The sequence below is a fragment of the Musca vetustissima genome, unplaced genomic scaffold (assembly GCF_032173495.1).
Source record: "Musca vetustissima isolate MV318-11 ecotype Yass unplaced genomic scaffold, APGP_CSIRO_Mvet_v1 utg103258, whole genome shotgun sequence".
NCBI lineage: Eukaryota > Metazoa > Arthropoda > Insecta > Diptera > Muscidae > Musca > Musca vetustissima.
The window spans coordinates 8,620-28,665 of NW_026883363.1; the positions used below are offsets into that span (position 1 = coordinate 8,620).

Below are 20,046 nucleotides of genomic sequence, written 5' to 3' on the forward strand. Positions count from 1 at the left end.
TTTATTTATAATTATATTTTATTAAGTTAAATAAATTATTATTTTTAAATTTAATTTAAAAACTAGCATATCGATAAAAAAAGTAAAGGAGACGACAGGCAGTGTCAATAAATTACATTTGTATGTGTGTAAAATAAAATAAAAAAAATTCAACAGGTTTCTTTTTCGCCTAACTTCGACTAGTCATATTTCTATGGAAAATAACACCAATTTGCAGACAACCAAATAAAAAATAGATCTAGTCCTTTGTGTGATCGGCAATCCAGTCCAAATATTCCGAGACGCGTGTATAAACACCAGGATAGCCAGGCTCACCGCATTTGTTGCCAAACGATACAACACCCAGTTGTAGCCAACGTGAGTCATAACGCATCATCAGAGGACCACCAGAATCGCCCTGCAAATATGGATTACAAACAATGATTAAAATGTTTATTTAGATTCCCTTGAAAGCCTTACCTGGCAAGCATCCACTCCACCATCGGAATAGCCAGCACACAAGAAATTCTCATTGATCGGTTGGAAATAGGAACGATCACAATCTTCATTGCGCCAAATGGGTAATTCAGCCTGACGCTGTGATGTGGATTCTTTGCCGCCATAGTAGGTGGTACCCCAGCCAACAACGGTACCTCTACGACCGGGTAGTCGATCCTTTGGTGGCATACGTCCAGCCCGTGGCAAACAAACGGGAATAACATATTTCGATTTGCGCACAGGCTTATCGAGCACCAGAATTGCAATATCATTATAGAATCCTATGCGAGAGAATCTGGAAACGAATACAACATAATAACATTCGGGTAAATATGGGGACACGCGTAATCCTAAAATAGAACATAATCACGGGGACTATTGGACTTTTATAAGAAGACTTACTGGCCTTCTATTAGAACACATTATAATGACTGATCTACCATAAGACGACCTACTGGCTTTTTTATAGATGATCTACGAATTCCTTTGATAAGAAGACCTATTGATCTTCAATGGGATCTGCTGGCTTTCTATAAAAAGACCTAATGGTCTTTTATAAGAAGATCTACTGTTGTCCATGTAAAGACCTACTCGTTTTTAATGAGAAGTCCTGGTAGCCTTCTATGAGAAGACCTACTGATCAGCCATGAGAAGACCTACAGGTCACCTGAAAGAAGTCTTATTGACCTTCTATGAGAAGACCTACTGATCAGCCATGAGAAGACCTACAGGTCACCTAAAAGAAGTCTTACTGACCTCCTATTAGAAAACCTACTTAATTTTTATAATTAATTTTTATAGATAAAAAATCTGCTGGCTTTCTATGAGAAGATTTACTGGTCTTCAATAATAAAACCTACTGCCCTTTCTTGACTTTTTGTGAGAAAACCTGCTGGTCTTGTAGGGGAAGACCTATTGGATTTCTATGAGAAGACCTATGGAAAAACCTGCTGGTCTTCTATTACAGCACCTATTAGTCTATTATGAGATGACCTACTGATTTTCCATGAGAATACCTACTCGTTTTCAATGAAAAGTTCTGCTGACCTTCTATGAGAAAACCTACGGATCAGCCTTGAGAAGACCTGCTGACCTTATATAAGAAGTCCTACTGATATTCTTTAAGAAGACCTACTGATAGTCTTTAAGAAAACCTACTGGTTGGTCATCTATAAGAAGACCTACTGGACTTCTAAAAGAGGTCTTACTGACCTTATATTAGAAGACCTACTGACCTTTTATAAGAAGACATACTGTCCTTCTTTTGGTAAGAAGATCTGCTGGTCTTCTATGAGTAGGCCTACTGCTGGTATTCTATGAGAAGACAAGACGACCTCTTTAGAAAAGCTACTCGTCCTCTATAAGACGACGAGCTGATCTTTTGCTATGAGAATACCTATTTGACTTCTATGAGGATCGCTTTCTAGTCATCCATTATTATTCCTATATATCTGTTATAAGAAGGCCACCACAGGTATAAAACGAACCTATCTGTAGGGTCCCTTATTTAGCATTTGCGAATATAAATGTTTGTATTTTTTCATTCTTACCTTTCATGAGCACGAACTTCCTTTACACCAAACGTAACGGGAGCTGAAGGTTCAGCATCTGTAGAAAGATCGATATCACCCAGACGCACCGTGAATTGTCGAGCAGCAAATCTGAAATAATTCAAATATTATTACTCCCTTTCTATTTCACCCTCCTTTTTCCCTTCTACTCACGGTTTCTGTCTCGAATCTCGGGTACAATGAGCAGCTGTTAGGATGTAACGTGAACCGATTAATGAACCACCACACCAGAATTCCGTACGTTTAGGTCCATGCAAGAAAATTGCCGCCATCCATGGCCATTGACCATTAGGTGACTCTACACCGCCCACAATACGTCCAGTCGAATATTCCTGCTGGCCACAATCTTCAGGATCAACAATATTATTATTGGCCAATAGTTCCAATTCATTTGAATCCAAAGGATTTGCTGTTGTTGTCGTAGTTGTGGCGATGGTAGGTTTAACCTGAGGTCTCAAAATCAAGTTAGTCGACGAAGGACGTGATGGCCTCTTTGTGGTTGTCGTGGTAGTGGGAGCTTTTGTTGTCAACTTCAAAGGTTTTTGTGTTGTCAACACTGTTGATGTTTCGGGAAGGGGACAGCAGACACCGGGCACGAACAGGCTCTTGAAACACAATGACTCTCGGAGGCTACTCAAATTCAAGAGCAATGCTGGACAACTGCTAAGATCTTCACAACGTCCAGGACGTCCACTGGGTGTTTTACAACGATTCTCGACATCTTTGCCAGTTTCACGTTCATCATTGAACACTCCGTTCTGTTCAACATTGGCCAATGTTGTGGTCCGCACAGTGGTGGTGGGTCTTAAGGTGGTGGGAACTTTTGTTAGCGTCAAAGTGGAATTTGTTGCCGTCTCACCATTTGGTTTTTTATTCTTGTTCTTATTCTTCTTCTTCTTGCGCTTCTTTTTCACCTCCTTGTTCTCCACGAACATTGGCTTGTTGATGGGTTCCTCTTGGCCAATTCTCTTGTCGGCTACTTGTACAGACGAAGAACCCTTTGCCGTGTCAATGCTATTGTCCAGAGTGGTGCCGGAAAACAATTTCGCCGAATTTACATTTTCCTGGAGATTTCTTTCGGTAGTTGTTGGTACCGTTGTTGTTGTTGTGGTTGTACTAGTTATGGTAGTTGAGATGCCCGTCGAACCACTTGTATTACTATTCTGTCCTCCTCCTCCTCGTGTCATATCAACCAATAAATGACCCACTGTATTCAGTGCTCCCAATGTCTCTGAGATACGATGAAAGGCTGATTGTGACAATAGGCGTGGCAGTGATTCATCACTTCCACTATTTTCACTAGCACTGGAGCTGCTCGCGTTCTCTTCGCTTTCATCGTAATATTCCGCTGAACCCTCCTCATCTTGGTCATCATCCGAGAAGTCACTGCTTTCGCTAGCACTACTATCTGACTCTGAGCGTGAGTCAGCTTCGGCTGGTATTTTCAAATCCTTACCACGCCCAGTCCGTATCGCATAGGCGGGCGGTGATAGTGGTCTAGAAAACGGTGAATCCGATTGAGACTGGAAAAAGGACGCTGCCTTAAAAGTAGTTATGAATCGAGACTTGTTTGTTATGTTTGTGTGATGGGAGTACCTCTAATTGAGTCAATACTTACATTGGTCGTTGGTTAAATGCCGCGGCTCATAGTCGCCATCATCTTCGAGGGCCGTCGTTCGTTGTACTATTATGGCGGATAGTAGACCTGGAAGGAAACAAAGAGAAAATGTTCATATTTAGTAAAACAGTGATTGCTGAAGTTGATGTTGCTAAAATGAAAAGTTTCACGTTATACCTAGGACGGATGGTATAAGAAATTCGGTCCGTCTAACTTTCAACCTGATTATTTGTTTTTATATTGAACATCCCCCAAAAATAAAATATTCGTCGTGGCCAAAGCACTTTATGCCCTCGCAATATTTAATATAAGAAGGTTGGTATTGAGAATGGGATACATCGATCCACCGATGACTCCCCATATTCCGTATGTTTAAGGATGTAGTCGTGTTTTCTATTGTTCGCAGAACATTCCGATTTTTTTATGTTTTGTCATAGCCACGTCAAAGCTTTTAAATCTCCCACCATTTTTCGGAATTTTTTCAAGGCCCAAGGGCGTGTTTTTTTTTTGAGAAAATATTTTTTCAAGGACCAAAGACGGGGATTTTTTACAGATAAGGAACAAAGGAGTGGATTTTTTAAAGATAAGGATCAAAGGCGTGGATTTTTAAAGATAAGGATCAAAGGCGTGGATTTTTAAAGATAAGGATCAAAGGCGTGGATTTTTAAAGATAAGACGTGCAATTAAAAAAATATTTTTTCAAGGCCCAAGGGCGTGTATTTTTAAAGAACATATTTTTTCAAGAGCCAAAGGCGTGGATTTTTTTTAAGAAAATATTTTCAAGGACCCAAGGCGTGGATTTTTAAGAAAATATTTTTCAAGGACCCAAGGCGGGGATTTTTTAAGAAAATATTTTTCTAGGACCCAAGGCGGGGATTTTTTAAAGAAAATATTTCTTCAAAGACCAATGGCGTGGACTTTTTAAAAAAATATTTTTTCAAGGGCCCAAGGCGTGGATTTGTTAAAGAAAATATTTTTCAAGGACCAAAGGCGTGGATTTTTTAAAGAAAATATTTTTTCAAAGACTAAAGGGTGGATTTTTTTAAAGAAAATGTTTTTTTAAGGGCCAAATGAGTGGATTTTTTTTTAAAGAAAATGTTTTTTTAAGGGCCAAATGAGTGGGTTTTTTTAAAGAAAATATTTTTTTAAGGACCAGGGATTAAAAAAAACAATATTTCTTCAAGTACCAAGGAGTGGATTTAAGGGAACCACCCCCATTCTCGGGGTCAAAAATTTTGTTGATATAATTCGAATCTACACTAATTAATAAATGTTCCTAGAAAATTTCAAGTGAAAATCTCAAGAACTCTTGAAGATATAGCCGATTTATTGTGTCAGCATCAGGTGACGGCTAAAGGGCTTCTCAAACTTGAAACGCGTTTTTCTCTAAACATTTTTTTGTGAATGGCGGGCACGATAACTCAAAAATTAATAACCCAATCGATTTCAAATTTTTACACGTTTATCTGTGAGTGTATAGCTCTCGTATGAACTAGGATAAAGTCAATCGGTGAAGATCTTCCTTATTTTTTAACTTGGTTTTTGGTACAAAATCGACGATTTTCCACAAATATTTTTTCAAAGGTCCACCATTTTGTTAATTTTAGAGAGAAGTCAATAATCCTAGTTCATACGAGAGCCAGACATGTACTCTTTCTAACACCGTTGGAATTTTCGGATTCCGATGTTCCAGTGAGGAGTTATGATGCCCGCCATCAAAAATAAGGACTTTTCTTTAATTACAAAAAACAACAACAAAACAATAACAAAAAATGTTTGTAAATTATTTTTCTTCTCTTTTAAATCTTCAATTATATATGTGCAAAGTTACAAACCTAAACAAGCATTGGTATTGATTTACCAGCCCATTGAAAATCTTGAAAAATTAAAATCGAGAATGGGGGGTTCCCTTAAAAAAAAATACTGTATGCAACTTTGATACTTTCCTCGTTACATTTACTACACTTAACAGCACTATTTTTTACCACCTGATATGGATAATATTTTAACCTCATTTTTCTGACTTTAATCTCATGTCCTTATAGCTTATGAATTTAAAAGGCATAATTTTCCTACAAATTGTGTCTGTTTTTATTATTTTAAAGTAAATCTCCTACTTGTTTACCTAAAATACAAAATTCTGTCTTCCATTTACAGATTTCTTCGAACGTACACTCTGCATAATTAAGAGCAGCTGAAGCAGAAGCATTATCGCACATCTTGTTCACTTAATTGCTGGCTATTAAAGTCAGCTTCAATACACAAAACAAAACTACAGATAAATTCCGAACATCATCAGCAACAATTTTAGGTGAAAGTGACAAAAATTCCATATCGAAAAAAATTAATGACTTCATTTTAGTTCATTGTTTTTATTACGAGTGTTATTATTATTATTTTTCTTTCTGCTTCAGATATGCTGGTGGCTGACTGACTATTCGGTTGGTTGGCTTGTCATCTTCCTTAAGTGAAATAACTTCAAGATTGTTGAAGGTAGATTATTTAACGAACATGCAAGACCATTTTCATATAAATGAGTACAAATTAAAATAAATGACCAACCTCCTGCACTTCTCCAAAAACAATAACAATAATTAACCAAAAAGCAAAATACAATACCGAAAAATACCACCTGACCTTGAAATGAATTTCAGGTGAACAAATAAAAATCCACTTAAATGAGTGAATGTCGTCTGTCTGACTGAGGGTTATCTTCTTCTTGACACACTTCGCCACATACCGATGAGTATCTTTAAAGCGTTTGTCTGTCCATCCTCAAAAAAATACTATTCACGTAGAGAAAAAAGTTTAAGCCCTTTTTGGTGTCTTGCCAATAATGGGTTGGGTTCGTTGGTCGTTGTATGTCTGTTTGTGTGTCTGCCCGTCTTAACGGTTATATCATAATACTCGCCCATTTGTTTTTTCTGTGGAATATGTAAAACTCACAAAATCAACAACAACAACTATTCATTAAATGAAAACATTGCCTTCACAACGGCGTATGATATATTAACCGAACCATGTTTCAACCTCCCACCCCATCACCACGACTCAAAGCAAAGAAAAACGCTTAAAAATTACAAATTCAAAATAAACAAACCCGAAATGAATTGAACTGAAATGAAGAAATGCCAACAAAATGTAAAGGTGAAGTGATTTGTACGAAGTACGATTGCACTGACATACTACAGTATCCTACCGACAAATTAGAACTGCTAGATCTTATATCTTATCAGAAGATGTTTCTCAGTAAACTTAAACATTTATAAGGAATAGTAATAATAAGATGTAGAATTGTATGTCAATTTCAAATTGTTTGAAAAATACATTCCATACAATTTTTGCATGTCGAATGGCATATTTTTTAAAAAATTAAAAATTTATATATATATATATATATATATATATCTCCATTTTTTTCGTGTTGTGCGTACATTTCGAAGGAAAATTAAAATTATGAAAAAATTTGAATCAGATATCTGCATGAGACTACCTTGTGTAATTATGCCATGAGTGAAATCCAGTAAATAATATCGATGGTCTCTAAAAATGTTTGTAAGAAATTGATAATTGCAACCCTTTTTTAATTTGTAACCCCTCTATCAGTTTCAAAAAAATTGAAAAATAACGTCCAAAAAATGTTTTGCATGTCGATTGGTATATTTTTTTAACAACTTAAAAATGTATATTTACGGAACTATTAAGTTTAACATCCGGGTATGTTCTGGAACACACGGTGAGTTTTTATACCCTTCACCACACTGTGGTACAGGGTATTATGTCTTTGTGCATATGTTTGTAACAGGCAAAAGGAAACGAGATAGACAGATGGTTCCTTTTGAGAATATGCATAGAATCACTTTCGGAGTCGATTTATGCATGTCCGTCCGTCCGTCTGTCCATGTTAAATTGTAAACAAAGTACAGGTCGCATTTATGATCCGAATTGGATGAAATTTGGCACAGCTCATTTGTTTGGCCCAAGAACGAACCCTATTGAAATTGGGAGAAATCGGTTCAGATTTAGATATAGCTCCCATATACATTTTCGTCCGATTTAAGGTAAATGGTGTACCAAAGTCCCTATATATCTTTCGATTTGCACGAAATTTGGCACAGCGTAATGAATAAAGTCTAGAATGATGTGTGCAAAGTTTCGTGAAAATCGGTTCAGATTTAGATATAGTTCCCATATATAGTTTCGCCCGATTTTGGGTAAATAGTCCACTAAAGTCCCTGGAAATGTTTTAATTTCCTCGAATTTTGGCACTGCGTACTGAATTGGGTCTAGAATGATGTGTTCAAAGTTTCGTCCGATTTAAGGTAAATTGTGTACCAAAGTCGAATTGCACGAAATTTGGCACAGCGTACTGAATTGCGTATATAATAATGTGTGCTAATTTTCGTGAAAATCGGTTCAGATTTAGATATAGATCCCATATATATTTTCATCCGATTTTAGGTAATTGGTGCATTTTGGTATAGGGTACTGAATTAAGTCTAGATTGACACAACGTATTGAAGTAATATAAATTAGTCTCTGGCAAGTTTCCCTGAAATCGGTACAGATATAGATATATATAACAAAAACGCGTCTGTTAGGATACATATGTAGAATATACCCAAAGTGGTGAAGGGTATCATATAGTCGGCCCAGTCCGACTTTACTACTTTCTTTGCTGGTTTTACACTTTACACATACACTTCCCCTCAGAAGTTACCTCCTGTTCTGCTTGTCACGTGAATTGAAATTTTCGAACTTCTGCACAGCAAAAATAAACGCCAAAATGGTACATTGCAGAAATAGTGTTGCCATACAATATATATTGTACTTCGTTTTTAACATTGTTTCTTTCATTTTTAGTAATTTCGTTATTTTAACGATAATTACATTATTATTTTTTATATTTTATAATTCACAACAAAAATTATATGTATGAACGCTGTTTTTATACCCTACACAACTATGTTATCAGGGTATTATAGCTTTGTGCAGCCCCAAGAGTTTGTAACGCAGCCAAATATTGGTCCTAGACCCACCTTTAAGGGGACCCCCCCATTCTCTGGGTCAAAATGTCTGTTGATATAATTCGAATCTACACTGATTAAAGAATGTCTCTACTAAATTTCAAGTGAAAATCTCAAGAACTCTCGAAGATATAGCCGATTTATTGTGTCAGCATCAAGTGACGGCTGAAGGGCTTCTCAAACTTTAAACGCGTTTTTCTCTAAACATTTTTTTGCGAATTGCGGGCACGATAACTCAAAAGCTAATAATCCAATCGGCTCCAAATTTTGCAACGTTTCTCTGGGAGTGTATAGCTCTCGTATGAACTAGGATAAAGTCAATCGGTGAAGATCTTCCTTATTTTTTAACTTGGTTTTTGGTAAAAAATCGGCGATTTTCCAAAAATATTTTTTCAAAGGTCTACCATTTTGTTAATTTTAGCGCGAAGTCAATAATCCTAGTTTATACGAGAGCCCGACATGTACTCTTTCTAACACCGTTGGAATTTTCGGATTCCGATGTTCCAGTGAGGAGTTATCATGCCCGCCATCAAAAATAAGGACTTTTCTTTAATTACAAAAAACAACAACAAAACAATAACAAAATTTGTTTGTAAATTATTTTTCTTCTCTTTTAAATCTTCAATTATATATGTGCAAAGTTACAAACCTTAACAAACATTGGTATTGATTTACCAGCCCATTGAAAATCTTGAAAAATTAAAATAGTGATGGATGTGGGGGGGGGGGGGTTCCCTTAAGTATACCGGTCATATCTCGATTAGCTGAGTCGATCTAGACATGTGTGTCCGTTCGTCCGTTTTTCCGTCTATCCATTATAATTTGTAAACACGATACAGGTCACAATTATGGGCCAATCTTCACGACATTTTGCATGTAGGATGGGTTCTGCTCAATGAAGACGCCTATTGTTTGTGGTAAAGATCGGTTAATATTTAGGGGATGAAATGGACCAACAACTTTATTTTTGTCGGATTTTCTGGTATCTCCAGATGCCGCAATTACCGTCAAACATCGCGAATTTTCACATGTAGAATGGGATCCGGCCGAAAAATAAGCATGCCTGTTTTGATAAAGATCGACCAATAATTATCGGGTCAAATGGTTGACCTTTAAATTGATATCAATTATATTGTCGTATGTATTCGGATGTAGGAATTGCACTTAAATAGTTACAGGTTCTTATGTATTCAGATATTATTTAGTAACCCATTACCACAATAGAGGGCGGAAATATAGCGCTGATCGCTTTGACATTTTCCATGAGGTTCCAGTTATGGTTAAGGACAATGCCTATAATTTTCGGTGATGATCAGATAATAATTTTGGGATGAAGTGGACCGAAAACTTAATTTTTTTTTTGTATTATATATATATATTCGGAAAATATGTCAGTGGTGGTGTTGACCTCGAATCGGGGAAGAGGGTGCATATATCACGAAATATTGCCCAGGCTCGAAATAAACATCAGCAGAAAGTTGGAACTCCGTGGTAGTTGTGTCGGCCCCGTCCGACTCTGCTCCGCTCACTGGTTTGTACTATGGCCGATTACTTAGAACAGCTGTTAGTGCAATATACAAATGTCATCTTTATTTTAGTCCAAGATCTATTAATAAGGTTATCCAAGGATACCATCTGGATATCAGCTGTCTCTCAAGTTTGCTGTCTGGATCTACCCATTATTGTGAATTGACTTCCATAATAAAAACGTAAACAAAGTCCAAATTTTTGGCATTAGACTTGAGAAAAAAAAGCTGACTTTCACTAGCTGGGTTACATTTTTAATTGGTTTGATATAAAATCTGGTTGATAAATGTAAACTCATGAACTCAATTCATCGGCGTAACCAGTAGAAGTCCAATTAAGCCTTAAATATAAATAAATGGTGTCTTAGTTTCGTAATTGTAATATATGACAAACCTCTATATCGGCTAATGAAATTTTTTAGCCGGTAGTATTACACCACACTAACCCGTCATGGTTCGGTCAGTGGTGTGGGAACGAAAAAAACAAACTCTGAGACGATCAAGTATTTTTGGTGATATGTAACTCCGTCTTTCTCGTACTTTCCTCACAAAAGTTAAACGCTTTGATAATGTAATACAAAGATATAAACAATTCGTTATGTTTGGCCGTCTGAACTTCTAATACTTCCATTTAAAATACCTAAAATCGATCGGAACTTTCATGTGGAGGCAATAACCAATGAGAACCCAAAATATCGTATTATAACCAATTCTACAAAATCCTTGAAATACCCAATTATGGAGGTAACGTTACACAAGGCCTACCCCGAAACTTGAGTCAATATGGATCAATTTTGGCTGGAGATTTGAGGATCCAATATTTAATATTACAAATTCCCAAAATATATATCCCAACATTTTCAAGGATAATGCAGCTTCAATTTTCCACTACCAATGCAAAACTGACGCTTTTTATCCCTACGGTTCTTCACACGTCTGTGGGTGGATGTCCACTGTTATTTATAACCTCCAAATTTTGTTGGCTGTGCACTGTAGAACATGAGTCAAACCTTACTTAATATTTCATTCATGTTTTACGTGGGTAAATACTATTACGCAAAAAACTGTCATTGTTCACGAACATTACCAACAATTTGTACGCACATAGGTACGCCAAGCATGACATATCGTTATGGCTATCGATAATCATTGAACTAAAATAATTTTAGTTATAAATGACAATTTCAATTTCGATTCGTAATATTTATTTTGAAAATTAAATAATATTTTGCATTGCATCAATACGAACAATTCGCATAAATATATAACGGCAAATATTATTTGATTTTGCTGTTTTCTGGCAAATAAATATTGAAAATTAGAGCAATTAACACCAAATGTTCAAATATTTGTTAACCAAACAAATGTATTATTTGATTAAATGATTTGTGCAATTTTGCAATAATTTTAACATTTCGTCACAAAGAAGATCGGGGGATTGTAGAAATTTTAAATCAATAGAAATTTTAAGGTTAGAGAAAAATGCTAAACGTTTCTTTAGTCCCTGCCCACACTAATGTAATTTCATGACATAATTTACATAAAAGTAGGCGTTTTTACTACAGTAGTTTTAAAAAATTGTTCAACTGATGAATTCGATCTAATTCCTTCGACCAACATTTTAAAAGGATTCTAATAACAACAGGACTTCTAACAACAATTTATGATTTATTATTTCAGTTCAGGCTAACATTTGTTAGTCAGAATGTGTCCTCTCTTATTACAACTCCATAATTATCTCAATTATGTTAATGATCACTTCACAAAGTTTTACCACACTTGAAAACCCCCAAGACCACTTGAGGATTATAACCTTGAATTACAAGCTTTCAAATCACCAATAATAACCAACCGACCTTCAGCAGACATTAATTTCTTTACAAAAAACAAAATATTTAATAATTGCAACCAAATTCCTATATAATCAACTTTAAATATCGTCTCTTAAGCGGTGAAAAAAGCGAAAGTGAAAAAATCCATTGGAGAGGCCACATCACGACGCGGAAATGAATGCCGCACTCAAATCTCAATTTGCAAAACTCTAACTTCCAGGCATACAATACACACAACCTGAACAATGGCAACAGCAACAGCCACCGCATGAAACCCCCTTTTTAACCAAACAAACTTCATGCCAGCCATACAAGTTGCAACATTTGCAGCAATGCATGGAAAACCACAACCTAGTCGAACAGCATCGTCTGTTCATCATTGTGGCTGTAAAAGTAAACTTTTTTCGCTGTTGCTGCTGTTGTTGTTGTGACTGTCAGTCAGTATCTTAAAATAGCTACTGGAATTATTACATAACTTGGGGATTAACTGAAGTAATCATAAGCGAACCAACAACAAAAAATAACAACTGGAATTTTCAATTCCCAAACAACAACAACCAAAACTATTTAAGTTTACTCATGCGATTATCGCTTCAAAATATTTATTTATTTTATTTGTTGGTCTTTATGGCCAACGAAACAGCTGATATCATCTGTGTCGAATGGCGCTAAGAAAAAAAATATCTGGAATTTACTTGTATTTCCTAATACTCTTCGTTATAAAGCGGAAATTTTTCGTTTTTCGTTATTGTTGGCCACACTTCAAACCCGATAAAGAGCTGCATTCGAAAAATGTTGTCCATGGTCAGGTACACTCACTTGCTGATCATACAGCTGTGAGTCATTTAAAGAGCAGTGTTTTTTTTTCTAAATGAGGTGAATGTTAAAAGATGAATCAAAGACTTCAATATTACAATATTCATCTCTTGAATGATTTACTAAAACAATAGATTATGTGAAGTGTTGAGACAGTAAAGTGTTTTATGACAACTACTAAAAATTAATGAAGTCCAAATTGCGTTTTTGAATAATATACATATTCTACTATTTAGGGTACAAAAAATTAAAATATATTAAAATAGATTTTAAAATAGTATTTATCATACTGCTTGATACTATATAGGACATATAGTATGTGTATGGTACTTCTTTCTGAAAAAATCTTTTGACTAAAATATTTCTGAAAGATATTAAGAGAATTTCGAATTTCATAACCTTTATTAGAAGTCGCTCCACCTTCATCTACTACTTCAACTATGAATAAGTAAATCGACTTTTGACTAACCAATTAATCGACTAACGACTAAAAATTCTAAAATCGATGTATACTTTTGTTCCGTGAGGAAATTGCAAAGTCGACTTTTAAAGATTGACATTCTATTATCTTCAAAAATACTTGGTTTATCCGAAATTGCACAAAAATTACACATTCCAGAACTTTTTTTTATCTGCTGACAACAATTCATATACAAATTAATATTCTTAGTCGGTAAAAGCCAAATATCGATTTTGAACTGGTTTGACAAGACCGAAAAGTCGACTTTTTAGCCAAAGAAAAATCGATTTTTTGGTCAGAGGTTAAAATCGACTACGTATCCCCACCTACCTATAGATTATGGGATAGTTTGGTTATTCACCTTTAAGGCTTGTTCTCGAGGACAAAGTTTACCTAAAACAAAAATCAAACATGGAAAATACGAAGAACAATAAAGTTACGGTGCAAGGCCTCGGCGGTTGGATGTCATTGATCTGCTTACAAGTCATGCCCGTCGTCATCCTGCGATCGTGAGCAAACATCTAGAGATGTCTTGGCATATGCCCGCAACCAACGGACAACAAACAATCTTGATCCAACCTTCCGAGACAGGCGGTTTCCCAAATTCCGATTCTGAACACGAAATTAAGACTAATACATCTTAGAATGCCCTAGGAGCAAAGAGTCTGATAAGATGGTAGTGGAAGTGGGTAAGGATATCGCCAAGCTCACAACAAAAAATAAGTAGTTACGTGGGCACAAAGGTATAAACTGGCCAGGATGAACCAGAACAACAAGCGTGAATACCTATCTGATGATCGGAAAAATAAGACTGACATTTACTCTACTTTCTCGCAAGCGGTCGAAAAGGATTAGTTCTCCGGAAGAGGAGACAAACTCCAAACCCGCAAAAAAGATAAAGAGCTTCCCGTCGGAAGATATAGGCAAGAAGACGAGCACTAAATCCTTCGTAAAGACCGGGAATCCCAAGTGGACTAACCGGACTTTATGAAAGCGGAAAAGAATAGCAATCTTATGCAAAGATTGATAGAAGGCGCTATAGAGACGAGTTCTGTTATGCAGTGATCAACGAGAATATTGCGTGAAACTAAACAAGGAGACTCATAGAAGTCTGCTGCAAATATTCTAGAATTGCATATTGATATCTAATGCTACAATTTAAGTCATCATTGGGCATAGAAGCCCTCAAAAAGTATTTTAACCATAAGCGAAACAATCAAACACAAGCAGGTGGAGAAAAGATACATTCCTCATTTATAAAACGCATCGATGTTCGAGAGAGATTGGGGCAGCGAATATACATCAGAACGCACGCTCGAAGTCTTTGGTCTGCAGAACCCTATACTGCTGGTAATTAGTAAGAAGTCCTCCACATACAGAACGAAGAAGTGACTCTCCTTATGGTAGGCTTGGACAAGACGTCAATGGCAAGTCTGGTCAAGACTGGCAAGTCTGGTCAAGACTAAGGGTAAGGCGAACTACGTGTTCAACACTCTCTACTTCAAGAATGGGAAGGTAAGGATTCGAGAGAAGGAAACTACAAAAAGGAGACAGGGAGAAATACCCAGCAACAAAAGTAAGGATATTTCTCCCTCGTTTACTCGACAGCAATTTATAGGCCATCCCGATAAGCCCAGCCTGACAAGAATAAGCCTAGGTCTCTGACAAGAACTTATGCTTTTTTCTTCTCCCTTGAGTTACCAACAGCGGAGCTGCAGCGACTGGACAGCAAAAAAAGGTAACAGGTAACGAAGTATTTATTTATGGAATTAGGTAGTCATTAGATAGAAAAATATATTCAGGGAACCTAATAAATGATGTCCAGGAATAGAGAGTCTCACAATGGTACTCCTTCTCTGACCACACGTTTATTAGGTTTAAAATCTTATGAAACCCTTGTACTTCCGGAACAAATCCAAGACTAACTGGACAAAATTGGGGATACTAATGAAAAAGAGAGATTAGGGCAGCCCATCTATGACAGCCTAAGCACTAATGATTTAGAGAGGAATGTCAAAACACTAGCGGAAAAAATAGTAAAGGCGTTCGAAGAAAGGTGTCATTTTCGAGAAAGGAAATCTGTCATCAAGAGCTTTTCAAAGAACTGTATGTTAAAATTTGTTTTGTAACCCTTACGATTCAAGTTCTCATCCTTTTTTAATTAAATATTGCTCAAGCCACGACAAACGCTTTTTCGAATCACTTTCTCGGATTATTAAATGTTGTTTTTTCAATTTTTAAAATGTTTTTTATTGATTTTCGCCACTGAAGTTCTTAGCACTGGTATGGGAACTCCTAATTATCCACAAAATTGAGAAAATAAACAGCCAACATATAGATTTTAGTATTTTTTTACAATATAGCTTTGCCTACTGTTCTATACATTACTCATATCATCAAATTCTTCTTCTAATAAAATAAGAGAGATGCGATTTGTACGCTTTATTTCATAAAATGCAGAATTATGTGGCATTCATATTTTATAAAAAAAAAACTTCCAGAATTATAATTCTGCCCACAACTGTATTGCACACTAAAAAGTTAACCTTAAGTTTCCTCAATGATTTACGACACCACGACTGAGGCAAAAAAATTGTTGCGGCACTACTGCCGAGTATCAAACGCATGAGACTAACAAATGTTTGACTCGTAAGCTGCTATCGTCAGATAACACCGGTATTTAGTTACAACATACCTACATATTATCGGCCTATCTTCATTTGCAACTGGAATTTTGTTTTAATGACGTCATTAGACGATATCAGGAAGTGTATAAGATAACGTCTGAAACAGAAGCTCATACCTGACCAAATAGGCTGAACAGATGGTGGTTACAACAGCTGCCTGATTAACATACGCCTCCACATATTGGTTGCATATACCACGATCGAGTTGCCAAGGTAATTTGCATTTATTTCCCCCCAGTGTTGTTGTTGTCGTTATTACTGTCACCATTTATATATGTTTTAAATTTCTTTTATTATCTTCTCTTTTCTATCATTAAGCAGCATTTGATTTGAATACAATGCAACAACAACAGCAACCACAATACTGTTGAGCATAAAAAATGTCTGCGGTTATATCGCTCAGCGATTATTTTGATATTTTTCACTTTCTTTTCACCATTCGTTGTGAATGGATGGAACCAGTTTTGTAGTTTATTGTAAATAAACATTTCTTTTAAATATAATAATAAAAATAATAATAGTAATAATTATGGCAAAATGTGTTTTTTTCTTTATTTTCAAATTACAACATCAGACCTGGGGCCAGATGATGTTGTTTGATAGTGTAAACTTTTTCCAGTTAATTTAGTTTTTTTTTTTTTTAAAAAACAATATTGACTTTTGAAAAGCCTACGTGAAAATAGAATGGTTGTCAAAGCTCAATGAAACTTTTAGCCCTAAGTGTTGTCAAGGATTGTACCTTCTGATGACAGATTATACCTCCTGATGACAGATTGTACCACCTGTGGATGTGGGGAATAGCATTATTTTTTGCACCAGACTATGTTGCTTGAACTAGACTCTAGTGACCCATACATAAATGTGCTACTCCCGAGGTGGATGTGCTTAACGTATATTCACCGCCGATTAATATCTGCAAACCTCGATATTTGCTAACATTAGTTTTCTTCTGGAGAGCAATAACCAATACAAATGCAATACACACCTATTGTGTGACCTTGGATACATTTTACATGTCATATTTTTTGAGTACGCCGAGGAAATTTCCTTCCACCCAGTTGCAAACGTTGGATAATCAATTATAGGTATGGGCGCGGATTTTCGCAAGGGTGCGTTGGAATCTCCAAAGTTGTTTAACATCCATCTTTCCGGTATTTCACGTCCTCAATTTTGTATACAGATGATAGTGTAATCATAGCGTCCTGTCGTGACCGTATTGAAGATATACGGTGAATATGAAAACATCCGACAGGAAATCTCCAGACATAATGACTGCGGATATAAAAATCCCTCTGAATGTGCAGGTTGAGGGACATGAAATTCCGACCAATAACTACAACGAAATTCACATTCGAAAGCATGTTTAAATCGTAAGCACAAGCAGAGGTCATCTGCAATAATGCTATATATAGTCGACCTCATAAATTTCTTCAATCTGGAGAATATGAAAATAATATCAGGCAAAAAACCCAACAGCCACACTGTTCACTACATGGACGGCTGAAATGAAGCTCCAGCCGAACATAATGGTCGATGGAGAACTGATTCCGACCACAAACTACCTCAAAATACTGGTAGTAACGTTCGACAATCTTTTCAAATCGTCTGGTCAAGCTACTGCAGTGGACCATCTTCATCAGGCGACAAAGATCTTAGCCGTCCATCGACACAATTATATGTTGTCGATGCAGTATTTGATTGGTTGTTATCGTCGGGAACACCTCTGTCAAAGTCTTATGGACAGAACTCCCCCGCCCAGGCACGTCAGGAGATATCTTCATGATCTAGAGAGAGATAGGACCAAAGATATAAACGTGAACCTCTAGATCACGAGGTCTATTAAGCTGGTCTAAGTGGTTTTCAGACAAACGCAGTAGTTCAGGCAGTAGAGAAATAACTACCCCGACAAACACGAGTAGTCTTAGCTCAACTAAAATCAGAATGGTGCAACCGCCTCCATTCCTATTGGGCAAGAATCGACGACTCGATACCTAACACATGTCCTGCATGTGGGCTAGGACCACACGACACGTTGCACTTCTTCAATTAACCTAAGCCGACTAACCCAACGCCGAATTCACTATGGACAAAACCCATTAATGTTGAAAATTTTTAAATTTAGAGATAGAGGAACCGGAACAAAAAACCAGACAACCCATAACATATAATTTGTTGCTACAACAACAATAAGCTAATGAATAAAAATAAGGTCCTCAAATCGATTGGCGCACTAACTAGGAAACTTTGTAAAGCGATATAAAGCTAAGCAATGAAGAGGTATTCAGAACTGTAAAAACCGTGCCCTGAGATCAGTATGAATCCTCATGACAGCGGTGAGCGAATGGTGACAAAGATCAGCAAAGAATAACTAATTCCAATTTTTTTTTAAAGTAAAAAAATATCAAAAGTCACCATTATCTATATATAGAGCCGTACAAAAAATATAGGTCGAAATATACCGGAAAGTTAATAAAAAATAAATAAGAATATACCCCTTTTTCGGATTTAATGCAGATATGGTAAAAATATTACGATGTAAAATGCATGAATAAAATCAAATACCCCATTCGCTTCATATGCGCAGTTTATAAATTTTTAAAAGTTTATGGCGGAGGTACCAGAAACGTTGGACCGATGGGTCTTATCTTCAATCTTTATACAGGCTTGGTTAAAATCTCCGATACTCCGTTCATAAATTTTGAGAAAGAGTATACAGATATTGTCCATCTTCTAACATGATTTGAGTCCGTCCAGTCATACGGACTTTTGTAAGTCGACTCGAAATTATGGAAACGAATTTGGTGCAAAGAAACTTGGATTCTAAAGGCATCGATAAGACACATTTTTGTCGTAGCAAAGTATATATATACTCTAATTAGCCTTAAGGCTGAGGATATAAAAATTATGATTTTAAGTTTATTATTGTTTCTCGTACTTAACGCCGAATAACCAATTAATGTATTATATATAAACCCTCTACACCACTTTAACTATTTATTATCGGGATTTCAACCCAAAAGAAAACATGTTATTTATCGATTCAAAATGAATCATTTCCATGGTGGTAATAAAATCCCCCAATTGGTTCAATTTCAATGGAACACTGCTGTTATGTTTGTGTCTTAAGTCTTTTGATTTAATTTTTTTCTGTTGTGTTGTGGCCCTCATTTCTTCTTCGTCGTCGTCGTCTTCGTCAATGTTTGACCTTAAAGCAGCAATACAACGGCGATGACAAATCAAAATAATTATCAACCATATAATTATTACACAATACAATGCGAACAATGACGGATATTAAACAGAAGTGAAGAGTTGTAAATAAATAAAAAAACGAAAAAAATAACCGCAAATTAAATAAACCTTAATATGCGTATTGGGGTCACAACACCACTAACAAACAACAACAGATACTCCAGGCAGGCAGGCATCTGCAATCTCATGGAGGTGGCCCACTTTAACCACAAGAAAACAAAATAGTGAAGATATAAAGCAAAAAAAAACTAATCAAAACGAAATCCAATAAAACTTAAATGAGGGATGGAGGAGAGAAACCGGAGTACAAGAGCAGAAGAAGAAACGCTTCACGTCTCAGCAGAAATGCAAATTTCACAAGTGTTACGAAAAAAAAACAATCTCAAATAAAAGCGATAATAATGATGGGAACAATGAAAACAGTGAAAAAATAAAACAAAATGTGAAACTTACCCAAACTTATGAGAAATGCAGTTAAACGCATTTTTCTTTTTTCGAGATGCCAGCAACAACAAATCCAAGTGATCAGAATTGAAATTTCAATATTTGCGGTTTTTTTCTCTTTAATTAAATGTAACACTCGTTCAAAACATTTGCCAGGAAACGGAAATTGCAGAATTGACTTCGTTAATTATAAAGTCAATATTGTTATTGTTGTTCGTTTTATTGTTTGTCTTAAAAGGCACAGATTATTTAACACAATTTTAATGAAGAAGACGAAAAAATACGACCATAAAGAAGGGCCTCGAGCAGCCAATACTGGCATAGACAGACAGACAA

The 20,046-nt window shown here is 36.0% G+C and overlaps 1 protein-coding gene across 1 annotated transcript; it reads right to left on the reverse strand.

Moving 5' to 3' along the window:
• Positions 1–238: 238 nt before the first annotated feature.
• On the reverse strand, positions 239–19,750 carry LOC133330225 (proclotting enzyme-like). The gene is made up of 6 exons (XM_061538688.1): positions 19,720–19,750; positions 3,667–3,753; positions 2,202–3,585; positions 2,028–2,138; positions 460–772; positions 239–397 (listed from the first exon to the last, which is right to left on the reverse strand). The coding sequence occupies exons 1-6, from the start codon at positions 19,748–19,750 to the stop codon at positions 239–241; spliced, it is 2,085 nt and encodes a 694-aa protein (XP_061394672.1).
• Positions 19,751–20,046: the final 296 nt, after the last annotated feature.

Bases quoted from the DNA above. Each gene is read 5' to 3' on its own strand.
- LOC133330225 (XM_061538688.1), bottom strand. From the start codon at position 19,750: ATGCGTTTAACTGCATTTCTCATAAGTTTGG. The intron at 3,586-3,666 runs GTAAGTATTGAC...CTTTTAAGGCAG, and splicing joins GCATTTAACCAACGACCAAT to CGTCCTTTTTCCAGTCTCAA. The intron at 773-2,027 runs GTAAGAATGAAA...ATTCGTTTCCAG, and splicing joins GAAGTTCGTGCTCATGAAAG to ATTCTCTCGCATAGGATTCT.